The sequence below is a fragment of the Macadamia integrifolia genome, chromosome 12, assembly GCF_013358625.1.
Source record: "Macadamia integrifolia cultivar HAES 741 chromosome 12, SCU_Mint_v3, whole genome shotgun sequence".
In the NCBI taxonomy this organism is placed as follows: Eukaryota; Viridiplantae; Streptophyta; class Magnoliopsida; order Proteales; family Proteaceae; genus Macadamia; species Macadamia integrifolia.
This window is the reverse complement of record NC_056568.1, coordinates 7,015,454-7,027,114: the sequence shown is the minus strand read 5'-3', so window position 1 is coordinate 7,027,114 and position 11,661 is coordinate 7,015,454. Positions and strand designations below refer to the sequence as shown.

At 39.6% G+C, this 11,661-nt stretch overlaps 2 protein-coding genes across 4 annotated transcripts; one reads left to right on the top strand and one right to left on the bottom strand.

The window, feature by feature from the left end:
- Nucleotides 1-1,077: 1,077 nt before the first annotated feature.
- LOC122057987 (GDSL esterase/lipase At2g40250-like) lies at nucleotides 1,078-1,601 on the bottom strand. The gene is made up of 2 exons (XM_042620360.1): nucleotides 1,340-1,601; nucleotides 1,078-1,247 (listed from the first exon to the last, which is right to left on the bottom strand). Exons 1-2 carry the CDS (start codon nucleotides 1,599-1,601, stop codon nucleotides 1,078-1,080), a joined length of 432 nt encoding a protein of 143 aa, XP_042476294.1.
- Nucleotides 1,602-2,526: 925 nt separating this feature from the next.
- On the top strand, nucleotides 2,527-10,861 carry LOC122058219. Of its 3 annotated transcripts, XR_006133710.1 has the most exons (12): nucleotides 2,527-2,879; nucleotides 3,022-3,243; nucleotides 3,371-3,639; nucleotides 3,753-3,838; nucleotides 3,975-4,138; nucleotides 4,273-4,388; nucleotides 4,545-4,820; nucleotides 4,956-7,546; nucleotides 7,689-7,791; nucleotides 8,581-8,661; nucleotides 9,409-9,480; nucleotides 10,551-10,861. XR_006133710.1 is itself a non-coding variant. In XM_042620798.1 (11 exons), the coding sequence occupies exons 1-11, from the start codon at nucleotides 2,672-2,674 to the stop codon at nucleotides 10,626-10,628; spliced, it is 4,191 nt and encodes a 1,396-aa protein (XP_042476732.1). In that variant the 5' UTR covers nucleotides 2,527-2,671; the 3' UTR covers nucleotides 10,629-10,861. The 3 variants fall into 3 exon arrangements, 2 of the variants coding, with proteins under 2 accessions (XP_042476732.1, XP_042476730.1); XM_042620798.1 differs by lacking the exon at nucleotides 9,409-9,480 and having other exon boundaries at nucleotides 4,959-7,546; XM_042620796.1 differs by lacking the exon at nucleotides 9,409-9,480.
- The last annotated feature ends 800 nt before the right edge of the window (nucleotides 10,862-11,661 follow it).

The window sequence follows — 11,661 nt, the reverse complement described above, 5'->3', positions numbered from 1 at the left end:
TATTACTTTTAAATTATTTTTGAGAGGAAAAGAATGCTACCTAGTTGCATGGTCCCTACACCCAATCATAGTGGGGGTGTGAAATGACGATCCCATCTCTGCAAAATACAAAAAACCCACCCCTTGCATGCCCCCCTCATTGGCCCCTTGCTTGTGTAGAGCCACGCGACTAGGTAGCATTCTTCTTACCTACTATTGAAAACCCTGTTATACTTTCAACTTAATAACTTTGGGAATAAGACTTTCAACTGAAAAACTTTGGGAATAAGAGACAAAGAATAGTTAAAAAACGATGTACGTCAAGTTCTAAATACATCTATAGAGATGTCATTCAAACAATTTCATTAAATTAAAAAAAAAAAATCAAATAAGTGTCTATGCAAACCTAATGATTACAGCCAAGGTAATTTCCTTGTATATACATGTAAGCATAGATTGGTTCGAATTCAATAGTAACCCGATCCAAACGGAAAAATAAAAAACCAACAAGAAGTTAGATCAAATCAGATAGAAACCAAAAACTTCCTCAATGGTTTGGTTTGAGCTGATCTTGTAACAGATCAAATCGATTCAACCCGACCAAAATCAAAACGAACTAACTGATTGACACTCGTGGTCAGAACATATTGATGAGGTTGTTTTATCATTGTTTTTGTGAGGTACATATACTCGAACCATAACTGAATTTTCCCATCCTTTTAAGCCCAGATTAAATCTCTTTTGGACAACCTGGTTTCTCAGTCTGCCCAGACTTGTAACTGGTGTCTGTGCCTGGCCAGTTAACCTGGCCATAACTGGCCAGACCAAACCTTAGATAGGGATTTCCCAATCCTAGTGGAGCCCATCCAGGATCAATCCAACCAAGCCCAAATGAATATTCTAGTCCAAAACACAGAGTATATTTACAATAAGTATAATTTAAGTATAATTGGATCCGGTTCTTTGGATCCGGTTCTTTCCTTTAGCGGTGATCGTTCAGGTCAGCTCATAACTACCTGAACGAGCGCCACATGTTCAAGTAATTATGGATAAGACCTAAACAATCACCGCCCAAGAAAGGAGCCGAATCCAATATAATTAGATCATATCATTGGCAATCTTCTGGTAAGCAGCTTCCGTTGGGTGGATTGCATCAAAGAAAATAAACTTGGAAGAGTCTTTACAGATAGGTATTGTCAAACTGCTGCACAGACCAGCCATCTCTATGTATCCGGTCCCACAACAACTTCTTAGGGTATGCTCAAAACCTATGCATAAAACCAATTCCAATTTATCATTAGAGACCCTCAAAACAACTTCTCAAACACATTAAAGCTAATTATCAAATAAGATTAATTACCATATTTTCTAGGGTTGACAATCATGTCTATCAAAGGACTGTACATGTCTGGATAAGCAATTTTGGCACCAGGGAGTGAAGCTTCCAAGCTTGTGAATAAAGCTTGAAGCTTGGCATTATAGGCTTGGGAGTCAGTGTTCTGTTCATCTACACACTCATGTTGGAACATGTTGGGACCTGGTGTGATGGAACCCACAGTTGACTGAATTGGCAAACAACCAATCTGCGGAAGACCTGTTATCGAAATCTTTCTCGCTCCCATTTTATAAAGACTCTGTAATTTTCAACATTAAGACATTAGGTGGAGATAGCTTCTCAAGTATATGAAGACAAAGAACAAGTAATCACTTATTACCATAACAAAATTCTCGAGGTTTCCAAAAAGGACATGGACTTACCATGTAGAGTTGTGTTTGAAATTGAAATCCCACATACTCTATGAAGAGTCGAGTTGTTACACTTCATGTACAACACTGATAAGATGTCACTTGTCAACGTACTAGATTCTGTACCAAAATTGATCTGCACACAGAATCCACAGAAGGAAAATCTAGATGCTAGATTTCATGTGTGTGGATAAGATCGTACAAGAATACTTATCGTACAAGAACCTGATTCATACTCAACTTGGATTTATGGGAAGATGGATTGTACATGCAAAAAAATATTGGGTTTCTAGGGTTGATTTAGTGGTCGCTTGTCTGGATATTGTTGTCGGGTTAACGGATTGAACCAAGTGGGTAAAGCCTAATTAAGCCAGCCACATTTTATGACCCAAACTTCAAACCAAATGGGTCTATATCTGTAACCCTTTCAATAATAGGAGGCCCAAAACACATTAAGGGTATATGTGTCAAAAAAGGGGTAAAAAAGGCATTTTGATTTGGCAGCTTTGGCCTAACATCAGCACATGGGTAATGGAAACACATAATTAGAAGCATATCCCAATGTGTTTGGGTGTAGGTGCCACACTTTTTGTTACGGTTCTTCCTCCTCCAATAGGAGAGGGTTTTGTGAAAGATAGTGTGGCCCTACGCTAACGCGAGGTCAACAAGAGCTCATGGGAACAGGTTGGGTTTTTCGATTTTCATGAGGGGTGAGACGGTCATTACGCCTCACTTGCAGCGTTCACCGCACTCTCCCGCTCGTTATCAGTTTAAATTTCGAAGCCAATCTCTGTCTCTCTCTCTATAGTTTCTACTTGATCTGGTTTCGATTGCCACCCAAAAAGGAGGAGAGATCTGGTTTCCGTCATCTTCTCGCCTTTTGATCCAAAGGAAAGAGCAAAAATTGCTCTTCTGATTTCCCTGCAGACTAGAGAGAGAGAGAGAGATGGAAACTGATCTGTCGCTTATAGAAATGAGCATTGAAGAGGAAGACGAATCCCTACTACTACTGGGAAAGGATATCAAGGAGAAGGAGGGTAACTCCGATGCAAGTCTTCATGATCTCGATTTCTCTTGCTCTCCACTCTATACTCTCAGATCTAAACGTTCTTCTGCTGATTCCACCCATCCTCCTCTGATACCAACTCTCTCAGGTACTCTTCTTTCCATTTCTAGGGTTTTTTTTTCGTTCGATCTCATTTTCAGGAGACTGTTCTATTGAAATAGTAATTAAGATTTTCATGTAATTTACTTTTCCTTTTCTGATCCCGCTTGTTTGAAACTATTAACATGCAGACGGATCGGAGGTGAATGAGGGTGGGAAGAAACCTTCTTGTTCATCACCACCACCTTCTGAAGAAGACACCGTCGACAACAAAGAGAATCTCGATAAAATAAATTTACTTGTGTCACCGAATTTGAAGGCTGGGCAGCAGCAAATGAAGAGAAGAAAAAAAGGCGGTGGATTCCATATGCGCAAAAGCATAGCCTGGAACAGAGCTTTCTTTACCGAAGAAGGTACACACTTCATTTCCTCTAATTTTTGTTCTTCCTGAATATTTCTCACTTCAAACAGACAAAAAAGGACAATGATTGAAGTGATGGTGGATTTTGGGCATTAAAGTCTTCACTTTTCCTCTGTCAGGTGTTCTTGATCCTGAAGAATTGTCCTTACTGAGTGAATCTTTCAGTAAGCCTAGCACTGGGTCCCTGTACACTGTTGAGGAAGAAGGGGGAACATCACTATCCGAGTGTTCTATCTCAAGTGGGAATGGATCAAATGTACATACTAACGAAGAGAAGTTATTCAAAGAATTCCCTGCCACGCCTTCTGATGAAGTTCACAAGGTTTCTGGTGGTTTATTACCCAAACCTAAGTCCTCAGTTCGAGAAGATGCAGCTCCGTTGCATGGGGTAAGTTTCTCTCTTGAGTTCAAAACAGTTCCCTTTTTTCTTTACTTTATTCTGTTTCCCACTTGTCGAGTAGTCACTTATTCCTGCATTCTCTGCTTATATGCCTTATCCAGGCCTCAAAGAAGGTGCAATCAACCAAAGGATTTCACAGAGTTGGGTCTCGACAAGGAAGTTGTCCCCAGCCCGCGGGTTCCACTTCATATCCTTATTTTAGTACATTTTTATATGACATTTTATGAGGTTTCATGGTTTTCTTAGGTGGTTCTCTGTATAGTCATCTGTCTCCATTATCAATCGAAACTTGAAAGAGAGGGTTGCTCTTAACCTCAGTGTACTCAGAAGCAGCTTCTTAACAGGAACACAAGAAGTGCAACAAAGAAAGAGTCAAAACTGCCTAAATTCTCAGCTCCAAAGCCAGATTCTTCTTCATTACCTACAGCCCCCAAAACTCTTAATTTGTCTGTCAAGCAGTCAAGGCCCACTCAGACTAGAGCATCAGGTTTCATTCTCATCATGTTTTTATTTTTAGAAGGGTTTAAGTGGAATCCTGCCAAACCTTTTTTTGTTCTACTTATTTCATGAAAGATGAAAACTGGTTATTGTTGTTTTTGACTTCCCATTGCATTTGTGTAGCAATTCATGCAGGGAGGAATTCTAGCTTGAAAGGCAACTTAAGTAATACTAAAAAACTTATTGGTTGCACTCCCTCATCCACTAAATCCTCTGTTCACAGTTCTCTGAAAGTCTTGGTGAGAACACATGCTTTTACTTGGTTGTTTTAACTGCAAGCACACAGAACTGTGTGAATCAACTGGCTTGTTGCCTAGTATTCTCCTTTCAGCTTTGTATTCATTAGTTTTCGTAGCTTTTGCTTTGGCTGACATTAATGTTATCCTAAAGAACAGGCTAACTCTCATTTGGAAACACAAAAATCAGCCAATCCCAAGACACTGCAGGATAAAAAAGGTGCTAATAATGGCTTGAAGGTGACTCCAAATCTAACAACTCCTGCTGCTGATATGCAAGCATCCACTGGTCAGGCTGGTTTAGGCAACATGGCTGTACTGCTCCCTCAAAAATGCAAATCTGTTGGTTCAGACAATCAATATAACGTGAATGTCCAACCAACCAAACCATCAGGTTTGCGGATGCCTTCTCCTTCGCTACGATACTTCGATCAGGTACGATGAAGCAGTTCGATTCTACCATCACAGCAGTGTATACATGGTTGATGTTTCCAGTTTTTCTGAATAAGTCTTCAAATTTTAGTTTTTGTGGGGTCTCATGTCAATACTTTTATGATTTCCTTAATGTAGCAGCCAAAAACTTCAGCTCTGCGTGGCTTGCAGTGTCAGAAGAGTACTCAATCATACAGTCGTTCGAATGCTAATATTCCCAACTTGAGGAAGGTTGATAAATCTGAGAATATTGGTATGGTCACAGCTCTCCACGCACCTCTGCCTATGTTGGGTCCTGATGCCACTACCACAAGAACCATTGGGCACTTAAATTCTAGTTGCTCGATTCCGTATGTCGCTCCTGCTACAAGTTCAGGCAATATTGGTGAGGTCAAAATGCTCCATGCACAGAGTAGATTGCCCATTGTGGGCACTGCTGCTGTAAGTAACAATGATACGGTCTCCATGAACTCAATTTTGGGGTGCTCCACTCCTTCTGCACCAGGTTCTTCACATCCAACCCCAAAAGCAGGCTTAGAGCTTAAGAATCAGTACGAGGAGGAAATTGAAGTTCCATCTCATATCAATGATAATTATGACACAATAAATTGTTGGGAGCAGCAGTCACATGGTGTTTCTGATTGTAGTAACAAGGAATCTGCGAACTTGGCTGATGAAGTGAACCCATTCTTTGACAAAATTGACCATAGTCCTCATGAGGATAAGCAGAGATTCCATATGAACGATAACATGTTGCTCGTACAAAGTGGATCTTCTGAAAAATCCCATAAGTCTAATGATTTTGTGAACCATCACGATGTGTGTCCTCAAAATGGCTATTCCAGTTCAAGTGCATCAGAAATATCACATGCTTTATCTCCATCCATTTCCACAATGGCAGAGAAAGGGGGTTTTAGTGGGAAAAATGCCCTGATCAAGTACCCAAATTTTGAAGGTGTGGCATTGGAATCTATAAGTTGCAGTGGATTAAATGAAAATCATGATATTTTCCCTGATACAGTGTTATCTGATGCCATTAAGTGTTGCAACCCAGTGACATCAGCACCAAGTGCTGATTGCTTACCAGCTGATCATGGTTTATGTGAAGAGTCCAATGAACATCCAACCCCAAAATCAAGCTTAGAGCTTAAGAGTCAGTACAAGGTGGAAATTGAAGTTCCATCTCATCTCAATGATACTTGTGACAGAATAAATTGTCGGGAGCAGCAGTCACATGTTGTTTCTGATTGTAGTAACAAGGAATCTGCGAACCTGGCTGATGTAGGGAAACCCATCCTTGACGAAATTAACCATAGTCCTCAGGAGGATAAGCAGAGATTCCATATGAAAGATAACATGTTGCTCGTACAAAGTGGATCTTCTGAACAATCCCATAAGTCTAATGATTTTGTGAACCATCACGATGTGTGTCCTCAAAATGGCTATTCCAGTTCAAGTGCATCAGAAATATCACATGCTTTATCTCCATCCATTTCCACCATGGGAGAGAAAGGGGGTTTTAGTGGGAAAAATGCCCTGATCAAGTACCCAAATTTTGAAGGTGTGGCATTGGAATCTATAAGTTGCAGTGGATTAAATGAAAATCATGATATTTTCCCTGATACAGTGTTATCTGATGCCATTGAGTGTTGCAACCTAGTGACAACAGCACCGAGTGCTGATTGCTTACCAGCTGGTCATGGTTTAAGAGAAGAGTCCAAGGAACAATTAGTGGATAGAGAGCCTGGTGCTTATGAATTTTTCCAAACCTTTCACAAGGATAACCTGACAAAACAGATGAAAGGCAACAATTATCCAGGACAAAGAACTGAAGAATTTCAGGAAGAGAATGATAATCCTTCTGAACTGGATATTGAGCAAAATTTTTATAGTGATTACGAAAGATTCGAGACGAATGATGGCAACATGGTTGGACAAGGAAGATCTTCGGAAGAATTTCAAGAGGTGAATAAACATAGCCATGTTAGTGATCTTACTCCCAAAAGCAGAGTCTCAGTTGGAACAGAATTTCAAAGTTCTCATTTTTCATCTAACCTAACCTCCGTAAGCAAGGTGCAAGTAGGGACCACTGGAACAGGTAATGTGATTAAGAACTCAAATGTGGAAGATCCAAAATTAGATTCTTTACATGGCGACTTATCATTGGATAGCGTTGACCAAATCTGTGATCCACAATTAGAAGATGTTGCTTGCAAATGCAACGCAAGTTCTTCAGTGCTGCACAATGATTGCTTGAAAATTATTGGGGATGAATATTCAGGGAATCAACTGGTGCTAAGAAACTCATTCCCTAATAAAATTAAACAGATGTTGGAGATGGATGAATGTACACTGCTGATGGGTAATGAGGCATTGCTGGCAGAAATAAGGTCTTCTAAAGAACCCCAGAATGATAATGATCCTGACAACTTTATTAACATCACTTTGAAAAGAAAGGATTGTTATGGAAGTGAATCACAAAGCCCTCATGTTCTTTCTCAGCTAAAACTTGCAAAAAAAGATATCGAAGGTTCAGCTGAAACATCGAAGGAGACCAAGCAATTACATGTACAAGATGCAGCACAACTGAACGTATCTGCAGATAGAAATGTCTTACTAGATGATATTAATGCTGATCTGCCTCATAATGATAGTGTTCAAGATGGTAAGCTTCAGTCTGTGACAGAGAATGGATTTCCTATGAAGGTCAATGAAACAGGTGACCCAGTGTGAGTATTTTAAGTCTTATCATCAATACCTTGGTCCTAATTATTGTTAAAATCTTCTTAGACAACCTCTTAAATGCAGCTAGTGTTGGAAAGAAGATTGTGTTTTAATTGTATTTAGTTTATTTATTTATTTTTTATGCAGTGAAGAAAAAATTGTGGATGGTTCAAAGCCTGATTCTCTTACGCTGCAGAACGTTGTTCCATTTTCTGATGAATGGTTAGCTGCTCTTGAGACTGCTGGGGAGGTATTTATTCACTCTTGATTGATAAAAAGAGAAGCCATGTCTATACACAATTATAAGAACTTTTGTTAAAGGTCTTAGTGTTGATACAGCCTACTAAATGTTAAATTTTCATAACCTGCCATGTGGTGCAATGTGAGTGACTCCACGTGATGTAGGATCCCATGCTTATCTCACTGATACAATTTCAGCCTACAATGATCAAAACAAGTGGCTTAAAATTTCTACCTAAGTTTCAAAATATAACAAAAAATGCGTGGAAAATGAATATAAAATATAGGTAATCAATTTGGAAATCTCATTTGGTGCTGAAATCCGTGGATTTCAAATCCTCTATACATGGTGGGATACAATTTTGACATGACAGATACAATTGTGACAAGTCATTTAATAATATCATTTACTTTATGTTCTTGTATTCCATTTTGGTTGCCTTCTTTCACACTATGGATCCTTCGATTCAATAGCTACAACCCAATCTGCCTATTCCTGAAAGTTCTGCACCTCTCCTGTTCAACAAATGTGTTTTGAGGGACCCTTTTATAGAGTGATTCCAGAGGGGGTTGTGGTGGCAAACTCTAGCCACTGAACCATATACAAAGTTTGTTCCAGTTTGCATCCGTCATCATGCATTGTATTGAATAAAAAATGACTGAGAAACTCCATTTATTTGAAACTGAGTCCATGTTTGATAGGACACAAAACTAGATTTATTTAGGCCTGGATCCGTCATCAAGTTTAATTGTTTTCATTCATTGTTTCATGTTAAGTTGTAGATCTTGTTCTCTGCAGGAGATTCTGACAAGAAAAAGTGGAGCTGTGCAAAACTCCCCACCTGACAAGTCTCTTCCGGAACCCAGCCCATGGTCCCCGGTAAGACCCTTCTCTTTTCTATTAGTTTTGAGCAACACTCAATATGAATCTGAGTCAAAAGATGATCACATATTTCTTTCTTCGATGGTAAAATACATGTGGGCTGTCACCAAAGGCTCTGATACTTATGCGCCTTCACAGCCCACAATTCATAAGCATTACAAAACTCTGTTCTGGTCAGTGGTCAAGTACTCAATTCTTCCATCAAAGCTAAGTCAATTATGAATCCCCTAAATTGAAGACCCTTTATGTATGATTCGCTGCAGAGTTGAAGTGGTATGAGAAGAATTTGCTTTAATCATGGTGAAAACAAACTTGATACCACTCCATTTTCTCTTCTTTAGTAGCCACCCAAGCATCACTATGTTGTGCTGATTCAATAGCTTATTTTATTATGATAATGCATAGCCCTATTGTAGACTTCACCTCTAGGGCTTCCTTGTGCACCTTTTTGTTGGTTCAACAAGAAATTTTTTCGATAAGCCTCTGCCAATTTGCTGCAATTTTACATTTTTCGTTGGTTCAACTTAAATTTTGTTATGGTTTTTGTTGCATTCATCACTGTTTTGTTGGCTTGATTAATGTCTTGTCACTAGACCACTTTAGCTGCCCTTAATACTTACCAAAAAAGCTGAATTTAGATGTGTAGTGAGCTCTTACCATAAATCTAATCATATTGCAAATTTGGGTCAGGTTAATTTGAGGCTGGCTTGTGTGCGGATTAAAATTCAGTATTTGGTTTTGTAGGCTTAAAGCTAACGATGAGGACCTATTGGTAACTAGTAGAGGTTTTGAGACTGAAGTGGTGCATTTTATAAGGTACAATTGGTGCAGATGTTAATACTAAATCACAAATAACTTGTTCTTCCTTAATTGTCTGAGGAGAAGATTAACTTCAGAAAAGGTTTATACCCTCAGTATCCAATACCATTGAGATATTCTATAGGTTGTGAGTGGGTTAAATTTACCATTGAATCAAAACCTACCCCTTCATATTTATTTTTAGTGATGATCCATTAAAGAGTTTATTTCTGATTATTAGGCTAGCATCAAAGGGAATTGTGCCAGTACGGTTCACTCTTATTGGATTCCAATCCTGCATTGAGAAAAGAAGTGTCATTTGGGGCAGTCTATCTGGACCACTTGATCCTTTTCTTTTTATTGCTATGATAGTTTTTTCACTTTGCAAAAGAGAATTTGTGCCAATACGATTGGTTCTTGAAATGTTTGACCTGCTTGATTCTTCTGGTGATTAGATCATCCGCAGTTGACCTATAGCTACTTGCAAGTCACGATTGTTACACCAATAGATTATCCGTTTCACCCCCTTACTCTTCCCTAAACACCCCTAAGGTGCAGGCTGGATTTGATCTCAAGACCTCACCACAACAAGAAAAGTGCTCCTCTGACTGTGCTAGCCGGCAGGCTCACTCTGCTCTTCTACTTTGGATAAAATAGATCTCGGCAGTGGATCTGAATTCCAACAGGCACAGGCCAGGGGAACTTGCAAGGCGCACCTGGGTGAGGTGATCATATTTTTGGTTTTGGAATTAATGTGAGGAGATCTAACATGTCGTATAGGACTCCCAAGTCATAACTGGTGAGATTAAATTGCACCTCCACCTCTACCTCACATTCCCCTTCGTAAAGCCTTTGACAATTGTTACCTCACAACATTGCAATTTTCATATATTGTTGGGCTAGTAGTTTGACAACTATCCAAATGCCTCAATCTGTGCTGAATGTGAATCATGTAAATGACCTGTGTTATATAAAACCAGTTTGGCCAGCTTCATTATTGACTGATGTACTTACCAGGTTTCTAATTTTCAGAGTTTCAATTAATATTTGTAGTGTGGACTATTGATGGTAAGGTGTTTCTTTTCCAGGTGAAACGAAAGGCCAACCAAGAGATTGGTCCATTTGACTGCACAAAATACACCAACCTGCCCAGCAGCCCCAGGTGACATCTTGCCAAGATGGTAGCCTTTGGATCTTTTCTTGCTTACATGATGTAACTGATTTTTTGTCCAAGCAAAAAAGGATAAATAAAAAGGAGCTAGGGTTTGAATTTTCATTTCTCTGTCACTTCAAAATGTTTTCCAAGTTGAAGTGAAATTGTCCATATTTTCATGCAAATGCAAACATACATTGGTTCCTTTAAGGGTACATTATTTAATTGAACTTTTTACAGCCAAAAGCACTAGTCTACATTTACTTTAGAATCTTTGTTCAGTACCCCATAATCAATGGCCAAGTCTAGAAGTAATATGACTTCACCGGCTGATTTTGTAAGCAGAGTGTTGCACCCAGCTGCGTGATTTTTAAGTAACCCATCATTTAATTTAGGCGAAATGGATTTTTTTTTGGGGTGGGGTGGGGTGGGGTGGGGTGGGGGGGAGTGGGACCTCTGTGCTCAGACACATGTGGGGAGGGACAAAATGATTGGCCCGCCCAATGATGCATTTATCAATACTTCCCTAGTAAGCTTCAATTGGCCCATGCACGGGAAGTCACACTTCCCCGCAGGAAAAGACTTCCCCATTTAATTTAACACCACCTTCAAACTGGACCAGACAATCCCTTCCACTCCCACAGCATCCACACCGGCAGGATTCTTTTGGACAGTGACCAAATTCAAGTGCGCAATGAGACTAGAGCTAAATTGAGCCAGTCTGCATCGGTTCAAGTCATGCTAAGATTTGAAACTGCAACCTCTATTAGCTCAGTCAGCCCAAAACATTCAGTAGTACCCAATCACAGTCACAGTCACATCCAGGTAAAATTGCACCCTCATTTTTTTCCCTCTTCGTATAGTATTCTTACTAGACTAGGAATAAAATTGGGAAAATGATATTGAAAAAGAAAAAGGGTAAGGGTAGAGAGAATGTTTGAAAACCCTACTGGCACCGTATTTGGGTTCAAAGCCCTACGCCCTCTACATCTGGAGGATCTGTGAATCCCCTCCGTTGATGCCAAAACTTTCCAAGGCCCACCTCT

Excerpts from the sequence above, each read along its gene's own strand:
- LOC122057987 (XM_042620360.1), bottom strand. The coding sequence starts at position 1,601 with ATGGGAGCGAGAAAGATTTCGATAACAGGTCTTCCGCAGATTGGTTGT. Across the intron at positions 1,248-1,339 it reads TGTCAACCCTAGAAAATATG|GTTTTGAGCATACCCTAAGA; the intron begins GTAATTAATCTT and ends TTTTATGCATAG.
- LOC122058219 (XM_042620796.1), top strand. The coding sequence starts at position 2,672 with ATGGAAACTGATCTGTCGCTTATAGAAATGAGCATTGAAGAGGAAGAC. Across the intron at positions 3,640-3,752 it reads ATGCAGCTCCGTTGCATGGG|GCCTCAAAGAAGGTGCAATC; the intron begins GTAAGTTTCTCT and ends TGCCTTATCCAG. Across the intron at positions 3,839-3,974 it reads CAGCCCGCGGGTTCCACTTC|TCAGAAGCAGCTTCTTAACA; the intron begins ATATCCTTATTT and ends ACCTCAGTGTAC.